This window comes from Hyperolius riggenbachi, chromosome 3 (genome assembly GCF_040937935.1).
Source record: "Hyperolius riggenbachi isolate aHypRig1 chromosome 3, aHypRig1.pri, whole genome shotgun sequence".
Taxonomy (NCBI): Eukaryota; Metazoa; Chordata; class Amphibia; order Anura; family Hyperoliidae; genus Hyperolius; species Hyperolius riggenbachi.
The window spans coordinates 471597543-471619950 of NC_090648.1; the positions used below are offsets into that span (position 1 = coordinate 471597543).

General features: G+C 43.1%; 1 protein-coding gene and 1 long non-coding RNA gene across 14 annotated transcripts in view; one reads left to right on the plus strand and one right to left on the minus strand.

Annotated features, from left to right (window-relative positions):
- Positions 1-22408, plus strand: part of PDE3A (phosphodiesterase 3A) — a 454279-nt gene that overhangs the window by 412576 nt on the left and 19295 nt on the right. For all 13 annotated transcript variants that reach the window (XM_068278006.1, XM_068278001.1, XM_068278002.1 and 10 more), the window contains 3 exons: positions 2896-3007; positions 15948-16061; positions 19484-19683. In XM_068278006.1, coding sequence (XP_068134107.1) covers positions 2896-3007; positions 15948-16061; positions 19484-19683 — 426 coding nt within the window. The remainder of the gene's footprint in view (positions 1-2895; positions 3008-15947; positions 16062-19483; positions 19684-22408) is intronic.
- On the minus strand, positions 4998-8662 carry LOC137561706 (uncharacterized). The gene is made up of 2 exons (XR_011030090.1): positions 8599-8662; positions 4998-5092 (listed from the first exon to the last, which is right to left on the minus strand). It is a non-coding gene; the product is annotated as an uncharacterized lncRNA (long non-coding RNA).

A 22408-nucleotide genomic window follows, 5' to 3' on the forward strand; every position in this document is an offset into this window, starting at 1 on the left:
CGGAAATGTACGCGTGATTTCAATTACGTAATTGAATTCAATAATCGTAATTGACTCATCACTGCTCACTACTTTGTTACGCAGCACAAACAGCACTAGCTTAGTTTGCCGCCTTCCTCCGCTGGACAGTAAGTACGTTCACTGAATGAAAAAACTGATCCGTTGTACGTTTAAACGGATCAGTTTTTCACAATGATGAATACATAAGGAAAAAAGTACCCTTTTTGAAAAGCACCAAACTAATCATGTAGTATCAAAATATATAAATCTTTATTGTGCAAAACCATGAACAATCTATGAAAGCAATTAAAAAGTCCCAAAAACAAGGGTGACATGCAGTGTCTATCTCACAATACAATTGTCATACAATATTACTAAGTTACAATAATTTTGCTATACCTATTATAGGTTTTTATTAGTGACTTGTTATTTATAATTATATAGTATTCATAATTCACTATTGTTGGCATTTTTTGAGGCTGAATTGCATATTACGCATTACCACAGGGTGCGTTTTCCAGCTGGCCAGATGTAATTTATTGTAACTTAGTAATATTGTACGACAATTGTATTGTGAGATAGACACTGCATGTCACCCTTGTTTGGGGACTTTTTAATTGCTTTTATAGATTGTTTATGGTTTTGCTCAATAAAGATTTATATATTTTGATACTACATGATTAGTTTGGTGCTTTTCAAAAAGGGTACTTTTTTCTTTATGTATTCATCTTGGTAATTTGGTCCTTAGCACATTCTAATCTAGGATCTATTTACTAATGCGTGGTGCTGGCCCAAAATGTTTAGGTCAAAAATTTGATGTTTCCAGTTTTTCACAATGGCATCAGTTCTTCATCCGTTTTTTTTCTCCCGTTTCATCCGCTTTAGTTTGGTACCTGTCGCCTTCACATTTGTGTACCACCGCTAGCGCCACCCCTCGGGTCCTCTACATGGAGGAAACAATGGTATACATATCTAAAGGTGGCCACACACTATACAATTTTTTAAATATCTGTTCAATTTAAGAATTGCAATCAATTTTTCTGACTGATTGTAACATTTCAAAAATATGACCAATGTACCACACACCTATGTTCAATTTTTTTCCAATTATGATAAAAATGATTGGAAACTCTGACAAAATTGCTAGGGTGTGTATATTAATAAATTGACAATCTAACACACACCATACAATCTTTAGTAAGATTGAAGAAAAATATCTGGCATTCCTGATCGATAAAAATCGAAGAAACCGGGAAATCCGTCGAATAAAAAAAAAACTTTAGATTTTTTTGGGAAGATCCGATCGTTTTTATCGAATTGCCGTAAAATCTGATCATTTTATTGTATCATGTGTGGCCACCTTAAAGTGAACCTAAAGCCAAGCCAGGAGGCCGCAATAGCAGCATAGGGGGCGATATACAGGCTGGGAACGCGAACAATCACTCGCGTTCCCATGCCTGACGGCCGGTGACGGCCAAACTGGAAGTGTTCGCCGGCGGGTCCTGGACCATCGGAGCGGGGCTGCGAGGGCACCGATCGGCTGCAGGGGGCTGAGGGAAGCCCCAGGTGAGTTCATCTCATTTTTTTTGCGTGGCTTTAGGTTCACTTTAAGAGCCCTATTAGAAGCATCCGGCTCCCATTGGTTTGCAAAAGATTAAACACCAGGGAGGATTTTCATTGATCCACCACTCAGTAAACCAACGAGAATCCAGCCTAGGGAGGGAGGATTCCCATTGGGCTATTGCAAACCAATTGTAGCCTGTTGCTTCTGATGGGGCTCTTGGATCTGTATACCGATGTTTCTTCCCTGCAGTGGACTGAGCGGTAGTGGCACAAGCAGGGGAGGACCCGGATGGACGGCAGAGGGTGGGTATGCATGAAGTTTACGCGGTACCAGCCTAGCGAGAACAGACAGCTAACATCAATTCCATTGTCCTCCCTCGCCATCCCTTACCTCCGGGCAATCTGGAAAAGTCATAGTGGACCCAAACCGTTCTGTTCCAAATGGACTAATGTGAACAGATTTTATTGTTTTGCAGAGGATCTGTTCACATCCGTTCCGCTTCATTCACAATGTTTTTGTGTCATTGTGAAACCAGCCTCAAGGTGGCCACACACCAAACAATAAAATGATCCACTTATATGGCAATTCCATAAAAACGATCGGTTGTCCCAAAAAATGGAAAGCTTTTTTTTTCTTTCATTTGTTCGAGAAATCTGTTTGAATTTCCTATTTTTATTTAATAAACGAAGTTCGGGGGGTGTTAGGATTTTTCTGATCAATTTTTATGAAAATTGAATGGTACGTGGTAGGTTGTCAATTGATATACAGACCCAAGCAATTTTTTTCCTGAGTTTTCAATAATTGTTTTTCATAATTAAATTTTTTTTAAAGTGTGAATTAATTTTTGAAATGTCATATTCAGTCTGAAAAATTGATTGCCATTCTTAAATTGAAAAGATATTTTAAAAATTGTATGGTGTGTGGCCACCTTTTAAAGAGCACAGAAATCTGTATTCTTGTCCGTTCCTGAAGGCCTGAAGATTGCTTCTCATAGAATCCTAAGTCCACCAGTGTTCCAGGTTATTGGCTTTCACCATATTGTTCCTTGCCTCAGAGCAGGATCATCAACAAAGCAACCTAGGCAGGTGCCTGGGGTTCATTGTCAGGGGCTCCAACTGTCACTTTTTCTGACCCTTCTCTTATCTTAGAAGCATAAAGAGGAACCAAGGCTACTACCTTACCTAGGGCCCTATTTCATCTCCATCTCTCCATTGCCTCCATTCCTAGAACAAACCCTACTAGACCTTGCACTCGGAATAAGGGGCAGCATGTTGTCATTCCATAAAGTTCTCACTATTTCCTGTGCTGACACTGTGCTCTCCTGTCTGCAGATGTCGTATCGCCTGTTTGAGGACATGAGCTTGCTGGAGACCTTCAAAATCCCGAAGAAGGAGTTCATGAACTATTTCCATGCGCTGGAGAATGGCTACCGTGACATCCCATGTAAGGGAGATTTTGTTATCTGTTCACTATTCACCAGATAGGTAGAGAGGCCTTAGACATACTGTACAAGGGCGACCGTATGGAGAACAAAACTTATGACTTCAACAGGAACAATATGAATGACTGACAAGGATACCAAATCTATGTGGACTGCCACTGACATATAGATTCCCACAAAGCAACCTGAAACTGACCTATTCCCTTTAAAGAAACTTTTTAGCCACTTCCTGGTTTCGGTACAGTATATCTACGCCCCTTTTGACTGCATCTTAGCCTTAGGGGCGTAGATATACGTACTACACACTGTGATTGCTCTCCCCGTGCACGCGTTCTCTTCCCCAATCGTTAGTACACTGATTGGTGAATGGGAACATGTGTTCCCAAAGCCTATCAAAGTGCCTGTAACGAATGATCACTGGCATCAGTGATATGCCGGTGATCATTCTCAAAATCAAGTAAAAACATACATAACACTTCCTGTGTATTGTTCACAGTACACAGGAATAAAGTGGGGGGGCATCTAGTGGGTAAATAGTAAAAAATACACCTACATACATTAAATAAATACAAATAAATAAATCTCGCATTTATCAACCCCTTTAGCCCCTCCCCCCCATAGTTATCGAAATAAAACACTTGTAGGAAAAAAGTGACATTTAAAAAAAATGCATAAATAGTTACCTTAGAGACTATGGTTATTTTTCCAATTAAGGGCTTGTAATTAGTGGTATAGCGTAAACAAATAACAAAATGAAAAAAAAAACATCTTTATTTTCAAATAAAATATTGTCAGCATACATTGTACTAGAGAATCAAATCAGGCCACAATCACCCTAATACATAAAGAAGGTAAAGATCCCCTACAGTGTAGCAACTATCGTCCCATTTCGGTAATTAATATTGATGTTAAAATATATTCAAAAATTCTAACATTAAGACTGGAAAAGGTGTTAGATCAGCTACTGGGGAAGGAGCAGATGGGTTTTAGAAAATCGGGCAGACTATCGGATAATATTTCAGCAGCAATAAACTTTATATATAACGCAAAAATTCGTAATGAAGATGCCATCTTAGCGGCCATTGACGCTGAAAAGGCGTTTGACCGTATTTCAAGACCATTTATCTACACAACTTTAGAACACTATGGTATTGGTCCCATCTTTATCAAACGAATCAAAAATCTATATTTAAACCAAACAGCCAGAGTAAAAATCAACGGTACCTTGACACACTCCTTCCCTTTGGGGAACGGCGTGAGGCAGGGATGTCCAATCTCCCCGCTAATATTCAATTTAGGCATAGAAGTGTTAATACGCATGATCCATTCTGACAGGGAGATATCTGGGTGGCATATAGGTAACTATGAAAGTAAACTACTAGCATACGCGGACGACCTTCTTTTGACATTAACCAATCCCCTGACCTCTTTCGAAGAAGCAAATAAAATAATAACTGAATTTTCCAAATACTCGAACTATAAAGTAAACAATTCTAAAACTACAGTATTAAACATAAAAAGTCCCGCCGAAATATTGAGTACCCTACAACTAAGGTATGGCATTCATTATACCAATTCTCATATTAAATATCTCGGTATCAACTTATGTAGTGATTTCAATGATCTATTCAAACATAATTATACACCAGTGCAAAAAGATTGTGAGAAGATACTGAGTAAAATGAAAAATGCCCAATTTAATACAATTGGGAAAATCAACTTTATAAAAATGAAAATTCTTCCTAAAATAATATTTACAGTACAAAATTTGCCAATAAACATCCAAAGGAATTGGTATAATGTCTGGAACAATATATTTCAAAATTTCATATGGAGAACACCAAACCGCAGAATTTCATATAAGATAATAAGCAGGCATAAGAAATTGGGAGGAATGGGGGCACCAAATATTAAACGATATGCCCAATGTTTCCAATTGCAAAGAATTTTAGATCTCAGGATGTGCGACCCGAAGAGATTCTGGACAACATATGAAAGAAGTCTGTTTAATTACGATATGTTGGATTCATGGCACCCCCACACGGTAGCAAAACTCCTCCCTTCTATCAGCCATCCATTATTAGCACCTGCAATTAAAACCCACATGGAAGTTATAAGATCTATGTCAAAGAGCAATAAAATATCATTACTAACCACTCTACGCAATAACCCAGATTTTCAACCTGGCTTAACTTCAGGGTGGCTCAAGGAATGTGGGCTCCCTCGAGATGTTAGAATCCTAGACTTGGTTGGCCACAGAGATTCCACATTGAGGGAGATTTATAACATGGTCAGAATGGATAATGGGCTGTGGAGCTTCCAGGTCAGGAGCTACCTTTCCAAACATAAGGATAATATAAGTAAAACCATAAATATTTATGAAAAGTGTTTTCTTCATTCGAGGGTGGGGAAGGGAATGACAGCAAATTTATATTTTTTTCTTGACAGTTGTCAAACTGATCCTCTACCTAAGTTCTGTAGAAGCTGGGAACAAGACCTAAATCATATCCAAAACTTGGACTGGGGAGCAGTATTCCAGGAAATTTGGACCCCCAGCTATACCTCATTTCAACTTGTTAATTATAAACTCATGACGAGATGGTACTTCACACCCTCTAAGATGGCTAAATTTAAAGGCGGAAATGGGAACTGTTGGAGATGTCTTACTGCGTTTGGTTCACATATGCATATGTGGTGGTCGTGCCCGGTTATACAGAACTTTTGGAGAGAGATAGGAGATTTCATTAAACTTCCTTCCCCTTTTCATCCCAGTACCGCTCTGTTGAGTTGCATGGAACCTGACCGCTTTAGACATGCAAATAAACTAGTAATCCCTGCAGCAATTGTGGCCAGGAAACTTATAGCAAAATCCTGGAAGAACCCCGAAGCTCCCAGTATGGAAGAGTGGATATGGATGATGTCAGATTTTTTGCAAGGTGGCGAGGGCAGTGTAGAAGATGCTGGCACCAACAAACAAATGGAGGAATGGAAAATTGCATGGGAAAAAATAAGTAACATATAATATGTAGTTGAGTATTTGAGGTGGAGGGGATGAGGAGAAAAGAACCAAATAACCACTATATTACCAACTGAAATTGTAAGGATAAATGGATGGATGAATGTGCAGATGCATACTGTAGATATATGTTGAAGTATAGAAGGCACTTATATGAATGTGTATGAAAGGTGAAATAAGAGTAATTGCTTTGCTTCTCAGCTTAGATATCAACAACAACAACAACAAATAACATTTGTAAAGCGCTTTTCTCCCGTGGGACTCAAAGCGCATAAGCATGGCTCCGACCATCGTGGTACAGGGGAAGAATTTTATAAATCTGGAAATGCCAGGCTAAACAGGTGGCTTTTCAGTCTGGATTTGAATAGCTCCAGGGATGGTGCTGTCTTTACTGGGTGTGGTAGGGAGTTCCAAAGAGTAGGGGCAGCATGACAGAAGGCTCTGTCTCCAGATTTTTTGAGGTGCACTCTGGGAGTGACCAAGTTTATAGAACTTGCTGATCTGAGGTTGTGAGAGGTGTGGTGCAGCTTCAGCAAGTCCTTCATGTATCCAGGGCCCAGATTGTGCAGGGATTTGAATGTCAGCAGTCCAATCTTGAAGAGTATTCTCCATTCTACTGGTAGCCAGTGCAGTGAGCGAAGGATCGGTGTAATGTGACAGTGGCGAGGCTGGTTTGTTAGCAATCTGGCAGCAGCATTCTGCACTAATTGCAGGCGACGCAGGTCTTTTTTGGGGAGGCCAGCATAAAGGGCATTGCAGTAGTCCAGCCGTGATGTGATGAAGGCGTGGACTAGGGTTTGAAGATCCTCTGGGGGAATCAGATGTTTAATCTTTGCAATGTTCTTCAGATGAAAGAAGGAAGATTTAACTACAGATGAAATTTGGTTTCTGAAACTCAATTCCCCATCGATTAGTACGCCAAGGCTACGCACAAGGTTGGAGCTGTTTATGTCTGAATTCCCAATCCTGATTGGTGTTGCTTTAGGATAGAGCTGTTTTGATGGCGAGCACTGGCTTTGGACAAACAGGACCTCAGTTTTGTCAGCATTCAGTTTCAACCAGTTATCATTCATCCATGCCTGAAGCTCAGCTAAGCAAGAGTTTATTTTTGGGGTAGGGTCTGTTCCACCAGGTTTGAAGGACAGGTATAGCTGTGTGTCATCGGCGTAGCAGTGGTACGTCAGGCCATGTCGTTGGATAAGTGTACCGAGTGGCAACATGTAGATTGCAAACAGCAGAGGGGATAGGATTGATCCTTGTGGCACTCCGAATTGTAGAGGTGCAGGTTTGGACATTATAGGTCCTAGGGATACTCTCTGTGTTCTGTCAGTCAGGAATGATCTGAACCACTGGAGGACTGATCCACTGATGCCACAGTACTCCTGCAGTCTGTTAAGCAGGATTTCATGGTCAACTGTATCAAAAGCAGCTGAGAGATCCAACAGGATTAGGATGGAGCATTCCCCTCTGTCCCTTGCCATGAGCAGATCGTTGCAGACTTGGATGAGGGCTGTTTCACAGCTGTGGTGTTTCTTAAAGCCAGATTGTAGAGGGTCCAGGATGTTGTTTACTGACAGCCTGGTTTCAAGTTGCAGATAGACAGCCTTTTCAATAACTTTACCTAAGAAGGGGAGGTTGGAGACAGGTCTGTAGCTGCTCATAGCATCTGGATCCATGGAAGGTTTTTTGAGAAGGGGCTTGATGATTCCTTCTTTTAGAGAGGTAGGAAACCTCCCTGCTTGCAGAGAGCAATTTACTATTTTGTGAAATGCTGGACCAAGCAGGTCAGGGCATTTCAGCATATGTTTAGTTGGTCCAGGGTCCAGGTCGCAGGTTGTCTGGCGGAGACGACAGAGGGTGTCTGAGATCTCTTCCTCACTAATACTTTTGAAATCAGTCCAGGGTGTTAGGTTGTTTTTGCAGCTATTTCCATTAGTTGCATGAGTCTTGGGTGCTGTGGACTGAATGAGAGACCGAATAGAAGATACTTTGTCAGCAAAGTAGCAGGCAAATTTCTCACATAGCTCCTTTGAGGGAGTTATAGTGGGTTTTAGACAGGATGGATTACATAGTCTATCAACTGTGCTGAATAGTTGGGCTGGTCTGTTGGCGGCCTTTGCGATCTCCTGTGATAGGTAGGAGGATTTTTTCTTGGTGATCGCATTTTGGTAGCTTTCGCGGTGAGAGACAAGGGTGTGTTTATCTTTTGAATTCTGAGATTTTCGCCACTTCCTTTCTAGTCTTCCTTTCTAGATATGTGACCTGTTTGTGCATGAGGCCTGTCCCCTCCATTGGCTTGGTCCGGCCCTGATGGCTCATGCATGGAGGGCATGTCCATAAAATAAGTAGGTGGTCGGAAAGGGATATTAACCACTTAATGTTAAGATGGGTAGGTGGAGTTTGTTTTTTGCTGGTGCTTGTGTTTTTGTTTTTTTTTGTTTTTCTTACTTTCTTTTTTCTCTCTCTTACTATAATTAGTTTGACCTGAGCCACTGGTGGAATATTTGATATATTGTAGTGATGATGGAGTGAGGGAGGGGGGGAGGAGAGGAAAGAAAATCAAACTATGATGCAGACCTGAGACCCACGTATGATGGCTTCACAGCTGTCACATGGTCATATCTGGGTCACATACCGGCTGAGTTTGAAGAGAAAAAAAAAAAAAAAAAAAAAGCATACATTGTACTAGGGACATAATTAAAGTGTTGTAATAACTGGGTCAAATGGACAAATGTGTGGGTTTTTTTCCACAGTAGCACATTTTATTTTAAAACTATAATGGCTGAAAATTATGATTTTTCTCCCCCATTTTTCTTATTCATCTCGGGAAAAATGCATATAGAATAAAATAATTCTAAATAAAAAGTACCTCCCAAAGAAAGCCTATTTAGTGGCAAAAAAAAGATAAAGATCATTTCAGTGTGATAAGTAGTGATAAAGTTATTGGCCAATGCCAAAAGGTGAAAATTGCTCTGTTCCATAAGGGGAACACCACCTGTAGTGGTCAATGGGCTAATCCCCAAATTATTTAGTGACATGAAGATGAAATCTAGTTACCCTCACAAATATATTGTGGTTGTCATAATTCTAAATTGTATGTAAACACAAAGCTATAGTAAGGCCAGGTACCGCGGCATATAATTTATGTGACCACTAGAGAAAACTGGCACTTAGGAACAGAACAGACGGGAGGAGCAACTGGCAGGGAAGAGAACACATGGCAGATAAGTGCCTACATTACACGTCGGTCATTTTGAAAATCAAATGCCGCTAGTGACATGCTCCTAACTTACCACCGATCGAGTGATATCTGCCCTCTGGCGAGATCAACCAATTTGCCCAATTTTGGCTGAAGATCAATCGATCGGGAATTTATTGCGGCATTGATTTCTACCAGATTTGATCAGATGATTGAATCAATTTTTTTTTAAATTGACGAGTGATAGCAACTAGTCTCTAGCATTAGAGACTCATTGTAGTAACTAGTTGCTAATATCAGCTACTAATTATTTCAAGAAGTTGGTAGTGACTCATAATGGACATCTGTAGCTAGAGGGATATGGAGGCTGCCATATCTATTTCCTTTTCAGCAATACCAGTTGCCTGGCTGCCCTGCTGATCCTCTGCCTCTAATGCTTTTAGCCATAGACCCTGAACAAGCATGCAGCAGATCAGGTGTTTCTGACATTATTGTCAGATCTGGCAAGATTAGCTGCATGCTTGTTTCTGGTGTGATTCAGAGACTACTGCAGCCAAATAGATCAGCAGGGCTGTCAGGCAACTGGTATCATTTAAAAGCAAATAAATATGGCAGCCACCATATCCCTCTCACTTTAGGTGTCCTTTAAGTGACATTGCCATTACTTGTGAGAGGGGGAAGGGGGGGGGCTTCTCTGTGAACCTCTTCACCACCAATGAGAGGGTGTGGGGTAAGTGTGTCCCGGAAGGGGACACTGTAAAGGCCATGGGGTGTGGTCAGAAGTGGGAGGCGGGTAGTGGGTTATACAAAATATAGATTTGATTTGTTTCCTATTTATGCGCTTTGTAGGTTGGTACTTGATAAATAAAACTATTACATGCAGGGCCGGGCCAAGGCAGAGGCGAGAGAGGCTCCAGCCTCAGGGTGCAGTGTAGGAGGGGCACACAAGTAGTGTTGAGCTGAAATGTTCGAAATTTCGTGTTTCCTTAATTACGGACGCAAATTTTGCCGCTACGACACGAATTCGTAATTTCGTAATTGCCATACAAACCGTAATTTGGAATTCCGTAAGCGAAATTTCAGTTTCGTAATTTCACGTTTCGTTGCAAATTGAAATTTAGTAATTTTATGTTTTCTATAGAAACAAAGTTATTTTAGTTACAAAAATGAACGTAATTTTGTTTCTAATAGTAATTGTGCACATTTAGGTAATGACTAAACTCAGAAATTGATTGCAATTACTGATTGCAATAATATATATATATATATATATATATATATATATATATATATATATACTGTATATAAAGTGGGATGTGACAGTTTGGGCAACCCTGATAATTTTCATGATTTTCCTGTGTAAATCGTTGGTTGTTACTATAAAAAATGTCAGTTAATTATATCATATAGGAGACACACACAGTGATATTTGAGAAGTGAAATTAATTTTATTGGATTTACAGAAAGCGTGCAATAATTGTTTAAATAAAATTAGGCAGGTGCATAAATTTAGGCACTGTGGTCATTTTATTGATTCCAAAACGAATTTGTAATGATCTGATCTGCTGTCTACACAGGCAGACAGCTTTTTGACCATTTTTTAGGTCTGAATGCTGCAGGTCTCTAGAAAAGAGACCTGTCTTCACTCTGCGAGTTGCAGAGCTGCTCTTCTGGTGAGGAATTTGCATCCACTTGTCATGCAAATTGCTTAGCTGCTTCCTTTGATGGCTTGCAGTATAAATACCATTTCTTCCCAGAATTCCTGGCTGGTCATGATGGTTTGTTCCTGCAAACTTACCTGGAGTCTCAGCCTTTGTAAGATTATCTTAGAGTAATTCCTTGGGAGTGCACTAGCATTCCTTCTAGCGTAGTCAGGTTGTATTATCTGTTTTGCCTTGTACTGTCTTTCTGTTGCGATTGTCTTGTCGCCAGCGGCAGTCGACAGGAAATCGTTCTGTCTGTTTGGATCGCATTCTCCCTAGACGTAGTGGCGGTGGTTCTTTCTGTACTCTGTCTGGGAGTGTAGGCCAGAGCTGCGGTTGCTACTGGTTACTCCTTCTGTCTGTCTTGTCTGGAACAAACGCTTGCTGTAGGCTCGGTGAGGTAACCGTTTAGCAAGCGTTCGCATTCTCTATTCGTTTTCGTGTTACATTGGTTAGTTAGGGTTGGCGTGCTTTGTCTTTGTTGCGCTTTTCGTGCGGAGACCGCCCCATTAGCGTGCTTAGTCGCTGTTGCGCTTTTCGCATGGCGACCGCGCTTAGCGAGTGCATTTGTTATTTTCTTTGGCGTTCTGATCATTGTTATTTGCTGTGTCTTTCTTGCTACACTTGTGCTCTGTCTTTATTCGGTCTTATCTCACTGTTGGCAATCGCCACTCTTGCGATTGCGTTCCCACTTGATTTCCGTTGTTGTGTGTTCACCGTCGCCGGGTGAACTAGATTGGTGGACACACATACATTCTGTCGCTGTGCTCACTCTCTCTTTCTCTGAGGGCTATCTAGCCCTGCATTGTTGCAATTCGTACAATCCCCATCTGGCATCTGTGGCAGTGCAGAGGGGTTGTTCCTCTGCACTCCACAGCTCCATCTGCCGGTGGGAATTCCCTCTACAAGTGCATTACACCAAAGCTGGGTTCTGCCGTTTTATACGCTTGTGGAGGACTTCCGCAGTGTCAGCGCACATCTTGTGCGCTGACCACGGAGATAATTCCGCAATTGTTACAGAATTATTAGAACTCAAATTGCCTTGGTAACCTCAGTGACCCCTGACCTACATACACAGGTGAATCCAATTATGAGAAATAGTATTTAAGGTGGTCAATTGTAAGTTTCCCACCTCTTTTAATTTTTCTCTGAAGAGTAGCAACATAGGGGTCTCGAAACAAATCTCAAATGACCTGAAGACAAAGATTGTTCACCATCATAGTTTAGGGGAAGGATACAGAAAGCTGACTCAGAGATTTAAGCTGTCTGTTTCCACAGTTAGGAACATATTGAGGAAATGGACCACAGGCTCAGTTCAAGTTATGGCTCGAAGTGACAGACCAAGAATGGGGCCCCATTGAAGCTAGAACCGGCCCTGCTCTGCATCACTCTCCAATATAGCATCTCCTTGTGTAAAGTGCGCAGAATAGTTGAACGATGCACAGTGACTCCATCTGCAGCAAGATGATGTTGTAGGTCTTGGTGCTGGTTTGGAGCGTTGACTCTAACTGTTCTCACCATTTGTCGCTTCTTTTTATCCGAGATTTTTCTTGGTCTGCCACTTCGAGCCTTACCTTGAACTGAGCCTGTGGTCCATTTCCTCAATATGTTCCTAACTGTGGTAACAGACAGCTGAAATCTCAGAGACAGCTTTCTGTATCCTTCCCCTAAACCATGATAATGAACAATCTTTGCCTTCAGGTCATTTTAAAGTTGTTTTGAGACCCCCGTTTTGCTACTCAGAGAAAATTAAAAGAGGAGGGAAACTTGCAATCGACCCCCTTAAATACTCTTTCTCATAATTGGATTCATCTGTGTATGTAGGTCAGGGGTCACTGAGCTTACCAAGCCAATTTGAGTTCCAATAATTAGTTCTATAGGTTTTGGAATCAATAAAATGACAACAGTGCCCGTATTTATGCACCTGCCTAATTTTATTAAAACAATTATTGCGCACTTTCTGTAAATCCAATAAACTTCATTTCACTTCTCAAATATCACTGTGTGTGTCTCCTATATGATCTATTCAAATGACATTCTTTTATCGTAACAACCAACGTTTCATACAGGAAAATCATGCAAATTAACAAGGTTGCCCAACCTAACTGTGTGTGTGTATAACTGGCATGAACAGAGTAGGATTTCTCTCCCAGGCGCTCTGGCTCTCCTCAGTGACCCGGAATGTGAATGGAGCCATGTAGGGTGATGGCGTCCATTGTGTACACCCCCGAGCTGCGACTGAGCGTTATGACTCTTCTATTTATAGATCTTTATTGTTCCGCTTGGCTGACACATTAGTGCAGTCACTGGTACAATTCAGCAATAAACAAGTTACACTGACAATTGCTGTAATGAGCCCCAGATAAGGTCACATCGAAAATACTGTTAGAATGGGACACAACACCTCCAAGGAAAGAAACAGGGACACTTCATAGCTGCTATTCACCTATGTACCCCAAGGCTGTGAACACACTAGGCAGAAATGCTAGCGTTGCGGAAAACGCTGGTGTTTTTTTACTGGTAATGAAAGACTATGGCCTGTATGTTAGAAAAAATGCATACTGTTTTCCCCCTAAAATAAGACCTCCCCCAAAATAAGCTCTAGCTAAATGGAACACTGTTAGTGTATGGGGAGGTGTGCAGTCTCTTACTGCATCTCTCTTGTGGCTGCGTCCCCCTCTATTCACCTATAATGGCTCCGGTATCCTATTTCACTGCTTGCCGACTCACGTCAATGGGTGTCGCTGCGGCGGAAGCCCCAGGACAGCCTAACGGCGATCGGCGTAAGGTCCTTGGGGGACGGTATTGCAGGAGATCGCGCACACATCTTGGCATTAATGACGGAGCGGAAACGCTGGGAAACTGTTAGACGGTGAAACCGACGCCTAATTAACCTGTACACGGCTGTCCCCTCTGTAGCTGTGCAAGTGAGCCACTGTCATAGGCTGAAACCTATGACAGCCGATCATGCTGTTTTTTTTAATAAATGTTACTATTTATTTATTTGTTTTACTCCCCCCGAGTAAAACAAATAAATAAATAGTAACATTTATTAAAAAAATAAGAACATAAATATTTGTAAAAAAATAAATAAACATCTGGGGGGTGATCAGACCCCACCAACAGAGAGCCCTGTTGATGGGGAGTAAAGCCCCCCCCCCCCCTTTTCTCCCCATCACTTGTGTGCTGAGTTGGAAGGCCCTGCAGCAAGGCCTTAAAGCTGCAGTGGCCTATTTGTTAAAAAATGGCCGGGTCTTTTGGGGGGTTTAACACTGAGGTCCTCAAGTGGTTAAGATGGTCAGCGCCAGTGTCAGACTGGAAGGTGGAAAAGCTGAGGAAATCCAAGCAGCAGTAACCCTGTGTTATCACTCCCAATAGAAGCCTGCAGCAAGTCTTCACTGTGAGCAGCAACACCTGATTACTGCTGCTTGGCCAGCAAGTGGATTTCTTCAGCTTTCCTACCTCCCAGTCCAACACTGGTCAGCGCCCTCTGACCCGGTCGCTGCACACTTACTGTATTCCGCGTCGGCTCCGTGACCGCGCTCCCCTCTCATCATAATCAATGTGCGCACTTGCTGATGCGCACATTGATTATGATGAGAGCCGACCCAGAATACAGCAAGGTTGCATTAGCGCCTATGAGGAGGAGCCCAAATCATCCAATAGTGCCCAAATTTCCTGCCTCCGGGTGAAGCACGTGAGAAATCTTGTATACGTGAATGCGAGGAGGTAATTCTACAGGAGGACAATAGAAGGTCATGTGCAGATCTGAGATTGCAGTTGGTATCTGGAAACTAGTGAGGAGTACCCAGGAGATATTGTATGCAGCTTATTATCAATCAAGGGGAAAAAAAAAAACAATCGTATGCGCTGCAGCTTGATTGTACTTTCACTGGTAGGGTAACAGTAAAAAAGGGCGCAGGAAGCTAGTGGACAAATCGGGCGCTGCCATTCACTCCCATAATAAATATCGTTTAATGGGCGCCCGATAGGAAAAAAGCGTTTTAAAAGCGGCGCCCGGAGACTTAATGTTTTATTACTGCTTCTCATGATTACACATTATTTAATGATTTATACATTTTTTAATATTATTTTTAAACGAAAAACAGTACAATATTTTTTTTCAAACATTATTTTTAAACGAAAAACAGTACAATTTTTTTATTTTTTTTTACATTATTTTTAAACGAAAAAAACGCACAATATGTTTTTGAAACTTTATTAATGCTTATCACAGGGGGGTCTTAGGTTTAGGCACCAACAGGGGGGTCTTAGGTTTAGGCACCAACAGGGGGGTCTTAGGTTTAGGCACCAACAGGGGGGTCTTAGGTTTAGGCACCAACAGGGGGGTCTTAGGTTTAGGCACCACCAGGGGGGTCTTAGGTTTAGGCACCACCAGGGGGGTCTTAGGTTTAGGCACCACCAGGGGGGTCTTAGGTTTAGGCACCAACAGGGGGGTCTTAGGTTTAGGCACCAACAGGGGGTCTTAGGTTTAGGCACCAACAGGGGGGTCTTAGGTTTAGGCACCAACAGGGGGGTCTTAGGTTTAGGCACTAACAGGGGGGTCTAGAGGTTAGGGGTAGGTACAGGGAGGGTTACTTAGGCACCAACAGGGGGGGTCTTAGGTTTAGGCATCAACAGGGGGGTCTAGGGGTTAGGGGTAGGTACAGGGAGGGTTACTTAGTAATTTTTTTTAAACGTTATTATACGTTTCACTATTTAAACGAAAGATTAACGTTTTTACAATTGCCGATTTAATGCACATTATTTAATGATTTATAACTTTATAAAACATTAATTTTAAACGAAATACAGTACAATACATTTTTAAACGTTATCCATGCTTATCGTTTAAAACCCCGCGCCCTTTTTCCCAGCGCCCCTTTTTAACGTACGCACTTTCACTTACAGAATGACTGGCCTTTTAGTTCTTTTACTTGATTTTATTTAAAACTTTCAGTGCTCTGAGCTGCCACTAGGGTGCAGTATTATTCCTTCTATAACTGAGCATTTATATTTTGCAGATCACAACAGGATTCACGCCACGGATGTGCTGCATGCAGTGTGGTACCTCAGTACACAGGCCATTCCTGGCCTGCAGAATGCGGTCAACGACCACGGCTCCGCCAGTGACTCAGGTGAAGGCTCCATTCTGCATTTCTGTATTATTATTAAAGAAAACCTGTAACTAAAAAAAAGTTCCCCGGGGGGAGTACTCACCTCGGGTGGGGGAAGCCTCCGGATCCTATCGAGGCTTCCCCCGTCCTCTTGTGTCCCGCGGTGGTCTCGCTGTACCCCTCCGAACAGCGGGGATAAAAATATTTACCTTCCCGGCTCCAGCGCATCGGCTCTCCGCTCAGAAATAGCCGATCGCTGACGGTCCGCTCTACTGCACAGGCTCAAGTCTCCTGCACCATAGAGGGGACCCGACAGAGATCGGCTATTTCCACCTATCTCCGTGCTGAGAGCTGCAACAGCTCCCCTGCTGGAGCCAGGGAGGTAAATATATCAAGCCTTGTCGGCTTGTTGAGGGAGGATTGCGGGGCGCTTCGGGGGAGCCAGCGCTGGACTGCCTGCAGCTACAGGGGAGAGGGAAACCCCATTGGGACCCTGATGCTTCCCTCTCCCAAGGTAAGTACCCCCCCCCCCCCCAGGGGATTTTTTTTTATTATTGAGTCTCTTTAAGGTGCCCATACAATTCCGATCACTGTGATCCAATATGCCAGAGAGCAATGTTTCAGGCTGGGTTCACATAGCATGAAAAAGTAGCATTTTTGTATGGTGCGATTGCGATTTTCGATTGCATTTTTACCGTATTTTTGTTGTGTTTTGGGTTTACGTTTCTTATACAGATGCGTTTTTCATGCGTGTTGCGTGCGCTTTAATGCGTTTGCAGTTTGCCAATGGAAAACGGAAAAATGGAGTTTTATATGCGTTTTTTTTTAATTTATGCAAATCACTAGGAAGGCAACAGGAAGTGGAAACACATCAGAGATCTTTACTTTTTAATTAAAAACGCATTCAAAGACGCATGGAAAACGCAATGCATATGCGTTACCATAGACTTTCTTTATGTGCATTTTGGCAGCCAGCCAGCATATTATGCAACACTGCAAGTGTCTGCAGAACTCATACTGTACAAACGCACTGAAACGCAGCTTCTTCTGCATCCCATAGACCAACATTGCTGCATAAAACGCAGCATTTCCCGCTATGCTAGCAGTTCTGCTATGTGTGCTCCCAGCCTCAACATGGGTGCCCAATTGTATTTACAACCAATATCTTGCCTAAATTCATGTGGAAAGATCTCACTGGAAAGGAGGTGGGTCTGGTGCGTGGCGGTAGATTTGCGGTCTATCTAAAATAGTTCTCCTCTCTGGTTCCCTGCAGAGTGTTGGCAGCGGAGCAGGGGTATAATTTACACTGCCCAGGCTCCCCCCCACCACAAGCCCTCATGTATTTTACAATAAAGATCAGTGGGAACATTAAAGAAAACACCTACCCTGCTTTCTGTTTCATTCTGCACTGCACAGCTTGCTTCTAATAAGCCCTGATAAAATGCCCGACTGAGCATTCAGTCTGACTTTTCTATAATGACTCAGCTATAATGATTCCTGAGCGGAGCCAGCAGGGGGCCGGCTTGGACTTGAAAAGACATGAGAGAATACAGACGAGCTATAAATATTCCTGAGCAAAGCCAGACTGAATGCTCAGTCGGGGATTTTATCAGGGCTGATTAGAAGCAAGCTGTGCAGTGCAGAATGAAACAGAAAGCAAGGTAGATGTTTTCTCTAATGTTCCCACTGATATATATGATAAAATACATGAGGGTGCTTCGTCTCTGGTTCCCTTTAAGATGGTGCAAAGCACTGGCAGCCACAGCTGATTGTAATACTTTACCTCAGTCTGGCGGGACAGGTCCTCTTCACTACTTTGTGTAGCTGCAACGTGCAGCCTATTAGCATTTACCTTTACCGACACTAAATGTCATGTTACAGAAAGCCGCAAGCTAATAGGCTACACAGAGGAGTGAAGAGGACCTGTCCCACCCAAATGAGGTTAAAGCGGTATAAAACCCTGACTTAATATTCAATAAAAACATGTTTTCCTACTTTTTATATGCCATACGGTTAGCATATTTGCATTTGTGCATAAGTAGTAGTATTCATTTAGAAATTACAAGTTCCCAAAAGTACAGTTTTTTGCTTTAAGAGCTGACTTCGCATTTTATTCATAACTGGTTTTATTCATTATGTATTGAAGGCAGAAATGCTTTTTGAGTGTCTGTCTGTGTCCAGGAGCTTCTGCACAGTCAGAGAATGTGTCACATTCCTCACTTGATACAATTAAGAAAACACAAGATAACATTATCTCCACTTCGGATGCGTCCAGATGTCTCTGCACTGAACTTTTAAGTCCTGTGTGTAACCCTTTGAATGCTGTTCTAGTAAAACAAAATTCTGGTTGTATATAATATGCTGTAAATAATTTTTTAGAGCAAAGAAGAGATGCTGGGTTTCATTCCGCTTTAAGTGCACGCTCTGCACATTTGCAGAGGTGCAGGGGGGGAAGAGGAGTTTGGGAGCGCAGGCCCTCCAGGCCCAATTGTTACACCAGTGCTCCTGTTTCCTGTCTCCATCCCCTCCACCAGTGCGCCTGTTCCCTGTGACCTAACAGCATGTACATTATGCGACTACGTACATGCCGTGGGGTCACGGGGAAACCGGCTGCCAGCGGCAGTGGAGACAGGACATAGACATAGGAGGAGCAGACTGGTGAACAAGTGAGTGTGTGCTCAGCTGCTAACACCCTGCAGGGACCCCAGGGCAAGCACTAGATCCGCAGAGACCTGGGACAGAGGGATATATCTCTTGGTTGAATCTGGTTGTCCATCTGCCTGTGCATGGCCACCGATACTTCACTGCCAGCATCTTACTCTCTACTGTACTCATACAAAGAGAGCTAGGAATTATAGAATGACCAATCCAAAATGGCTAAGCATCTCCCTGTAGGCAGTCACTAGAGGGAGGGCTAGGAGCTCATGAACCAGGTGCGTTTCTAGCCATTTTTTTCACGCCAGGCAAGAAGTCCTGTGTCACCCCTCCCCCCCCCCCCCCCCCCACGCACACACACACTAGAGGTCTAGAGGTATAAACCATGTGCCGTTTAGGGTGGATGCATAATACAAGGAGTCCCTGTGTATAGTGCAGCAGTAGCTGTGCTCTCACCTCTCCGCTGGGGCCCAGGTCTGTGCTTCCGCCTTCACCACTCGCCCTAGTGCCCAGCATCTCCTACCCTATGTAGCGAAATGACATGCTACATGTGGAGAGCCAGCACTAGAGGGAGCAGAAGACAGATGGTCACACAGGCACAGCACATTATACTTTACTCTGAAACCCTGGCCAGTTAGTAGCTGTGTATAGCCAGAGTTGGACAACCATTTTGTTTGTATATCTTGTTTTGCCAGGCTGGGCAATAAAGAATAGTTCAGATGACATTCAATGACATCAGCTCCTTGAGGCCGGAGGAGTAAACTCATATATGGGTTATGTCTCTGCAGATTCAGACAGTGGCATCACGCATGGACACATGGGATACACTTTCTCCAAGACCTACAGTCCTGCTGAAGACACCTATGGCTGTATATCAGGGAATATTCCATCCTTAGAGCTCATGGCTCTCTACGTTGCAGCCGCCATGCATGACTACGACCACCCGGGTAGAACCAACGCCTTCCTTGTGGCAACCAATGCACCGCAGGTAACACAACACCTGTCCTCATAGGCTGGCTCCTAGTGAAGTGGTTTTAACTATTACATAGCAAGAACTATTAAGTAACAAGAATGAGGAAAGGCTACCCAAAAATAGCATGTTGCGGACATTATAAAAATCAGTGTGTAGATGAGGACAGTAAGCAGTGGGTGGCGCAATAGAATCTGTTTATAAATGTGGGAGGCGTTTAAAAAATTTTGGAGAGTGTGGAGGAAGTAAAGTAAGTGGAAGGAGATTGTGAAGTGATGTTACATTAGGCTACAAATCTTGGTAAAGATCACAACCAGGGCTGTGGAGCCAGAGTGGACGAGTCAGAGTAATTTTTTGGTACCTGGAGTTGTGGTTTCATAAACGGAGGAGTCGGATGATTTTTGTACCGACTCAGGCGAGGAGTCGGAGCAATTTTGGGTACTTAGAGGCAGAGTTGTTGTTTTCAGGATTTTTGTAACAGGCCTGGCCACAATGAACAGTGAAATAAAGCAAGGAATAAAATGTTGTTTTTTGGAAAAGCCACATAAAAAAGGTTAACAAAAATGATGAGGGGCAACAATGAATATTGGAATAGGGTGGGACTACATTTATTAGCAGAAAAATGGAGCGGGGCTTTGGTGAGTAGTAGAAGAATGGGAAGGGTACAACAAGCAGCAGAATTATGCGACCTTGCAATGTGTACATAAAATGACGTAGGCCAACAGTAACTCAGGATTGGAAAGCCTAAACTAAGTAGCTGCAAGTATGGAGAAATTCTACAGTGAGTAGATAAAAAATGGGGAGGAACTGAAATCATTGAAACTGGGAGATTATACAGCGAGTAGCGTAAGAATGGAGAGGGTCTACAGTGAGTAGCAGAAGAATGGGGAGGGGATATAGCGTGTTGTAGAAGAATAGGGAGGGGATACAGAGAGTAGCAGAAGAATGGGGAGGGGATACAGCATGCTGTAGAAGAATGGGGAGGGGATACAGAGAGTAGCAGAAGAATGAGGAGGGATACAGCATGCTGTAGAAGAATGGGGAGGGGATACAAAGAGTAGCAGAAGAATGGGGAGGGGATACAGCATGCTGTAGAAAAATAGGTAGGGGATACAGAGTAGCAGAAGAATGGGGAGGAGATACAGTGAGTAGCAGAAGAATGGGGAGGAGATACAGTGAGTAGAAGAAGAATGGGGAGGAGATACAGTGAGTAGCAGAAGAATGGGGAGGGGATACAGTGAGTAGCAGAAGAATAGGGAGGGGATACAGAAAGTAGCAGAAGAATAGGGAGGGGATACAGTGAGTAGCAGAAGAATGAGGAGGGGATACAGAGAGTAGCAGAAGAATGGGGAGGGGATACAGAGAGTAGAAGAAGGATGGGGAGGGGATACAGAGAGTAGCAGAAGAATGGGGAGGGGATACAATGAGTAGCTGAAGAATGGGGAGGGGATACAGTGAGTAGCAGAAGAATGAGGAGGGGATACAGAGAGTAGCAGAAGAATTGGGAGGGGATACAGAGAGTAGCAGAAGCATGGGGATGGGATACAGAGAGTAGCAGAATAATGGGGAGGGGATACAGCGTGTAGTAGAAGAATGGGGAGAGGATACAGAGAGTAGCAGACGAATGGGGAGGGGGGGGGGGATACAGCGTGTTGTAGAAGATTGGGGAGGGGATACAGAGAGTAGCAGAAGAATAGGAAGGAGACACAGTGAGTAGCTTAAGAATGTGGAGGAGAAACAGAGAGTAGCAGAAGAATGGGGAGGGGCTACAGGGAGTAGCAAAGGAATGGGGAAAGGATACAGAGACTAGCAGAAAAATGGGGAGGGGATATAGAGAGGAGCAGAATAATGGGGAGGGGATACAGCGTGTAGTAGAAGAATGGGGAGAGGATACAGAGAGTAGCAGAAGAATGGGGGGGGGGGGGATACAGCGTGTTGTAGAAGAATGTGGAGGGGATACAGAGAGTAGCAGAAGAATGGGGAGGGGATACAGCGTGTAGTATAAGAATGGGGAGAGGATACAGAGAGTAGCAGACGAATGGGGAGAGGGGGGGATACAGCGTGTTTTAGAAGAATGTGGAGGGGATACAGAGAGTAGCAGAAGAATAGGAAGGAGACACAGTGAGTAGCATAAGAATGTGGAAGATTATATAGGAGAGAACAGAGGCGCCAAAAGGATAAAAAGGGGTTTTAAAGGAGCTTAAAAGCCAAAAATTTGGTAATTAGAGGAGGCAGTGGTGGACTTACCTCCTCCAAGCAGACACAACACGACTGTACGTTCAGTCTATTTATTAACAAACTCCAGATAAAACAAAGCAACGCGTTTCACGGGTCAGTGCCCGCTTTCTCAGGAAGCGGGCACTGACCCTTGAAACGCGTTGCTTTGTTTTTGGCTTTTAAGCTCCTTTAAAACCCCTTTTATCCTTTTGGCGCCTCTGTTCTCTCCTATATAATATTGTATCCACCCTGGGTGGAGGGTTGCGACCCTTTTCTACTATCTACAGAGAGCGACTTCTTATTCCTGAGTGGGGTCAGGATAATCTCCCCACCTGCCTTTACAGTGGTTGCCTATTGGTGACCCATGCTTGTGAGTATAACAACTATTACTCTTTGTCATTATCCCCTTTGTCAATACACACTACACTATTGGGGCTCTTGGTGTTCCTCTGTTTATCTCGTTTGCAAGAATGTGGAAGAGATACAGTGAGTAGCAGAAGAATGGGGAGGGGCTACAGGGAGTAGC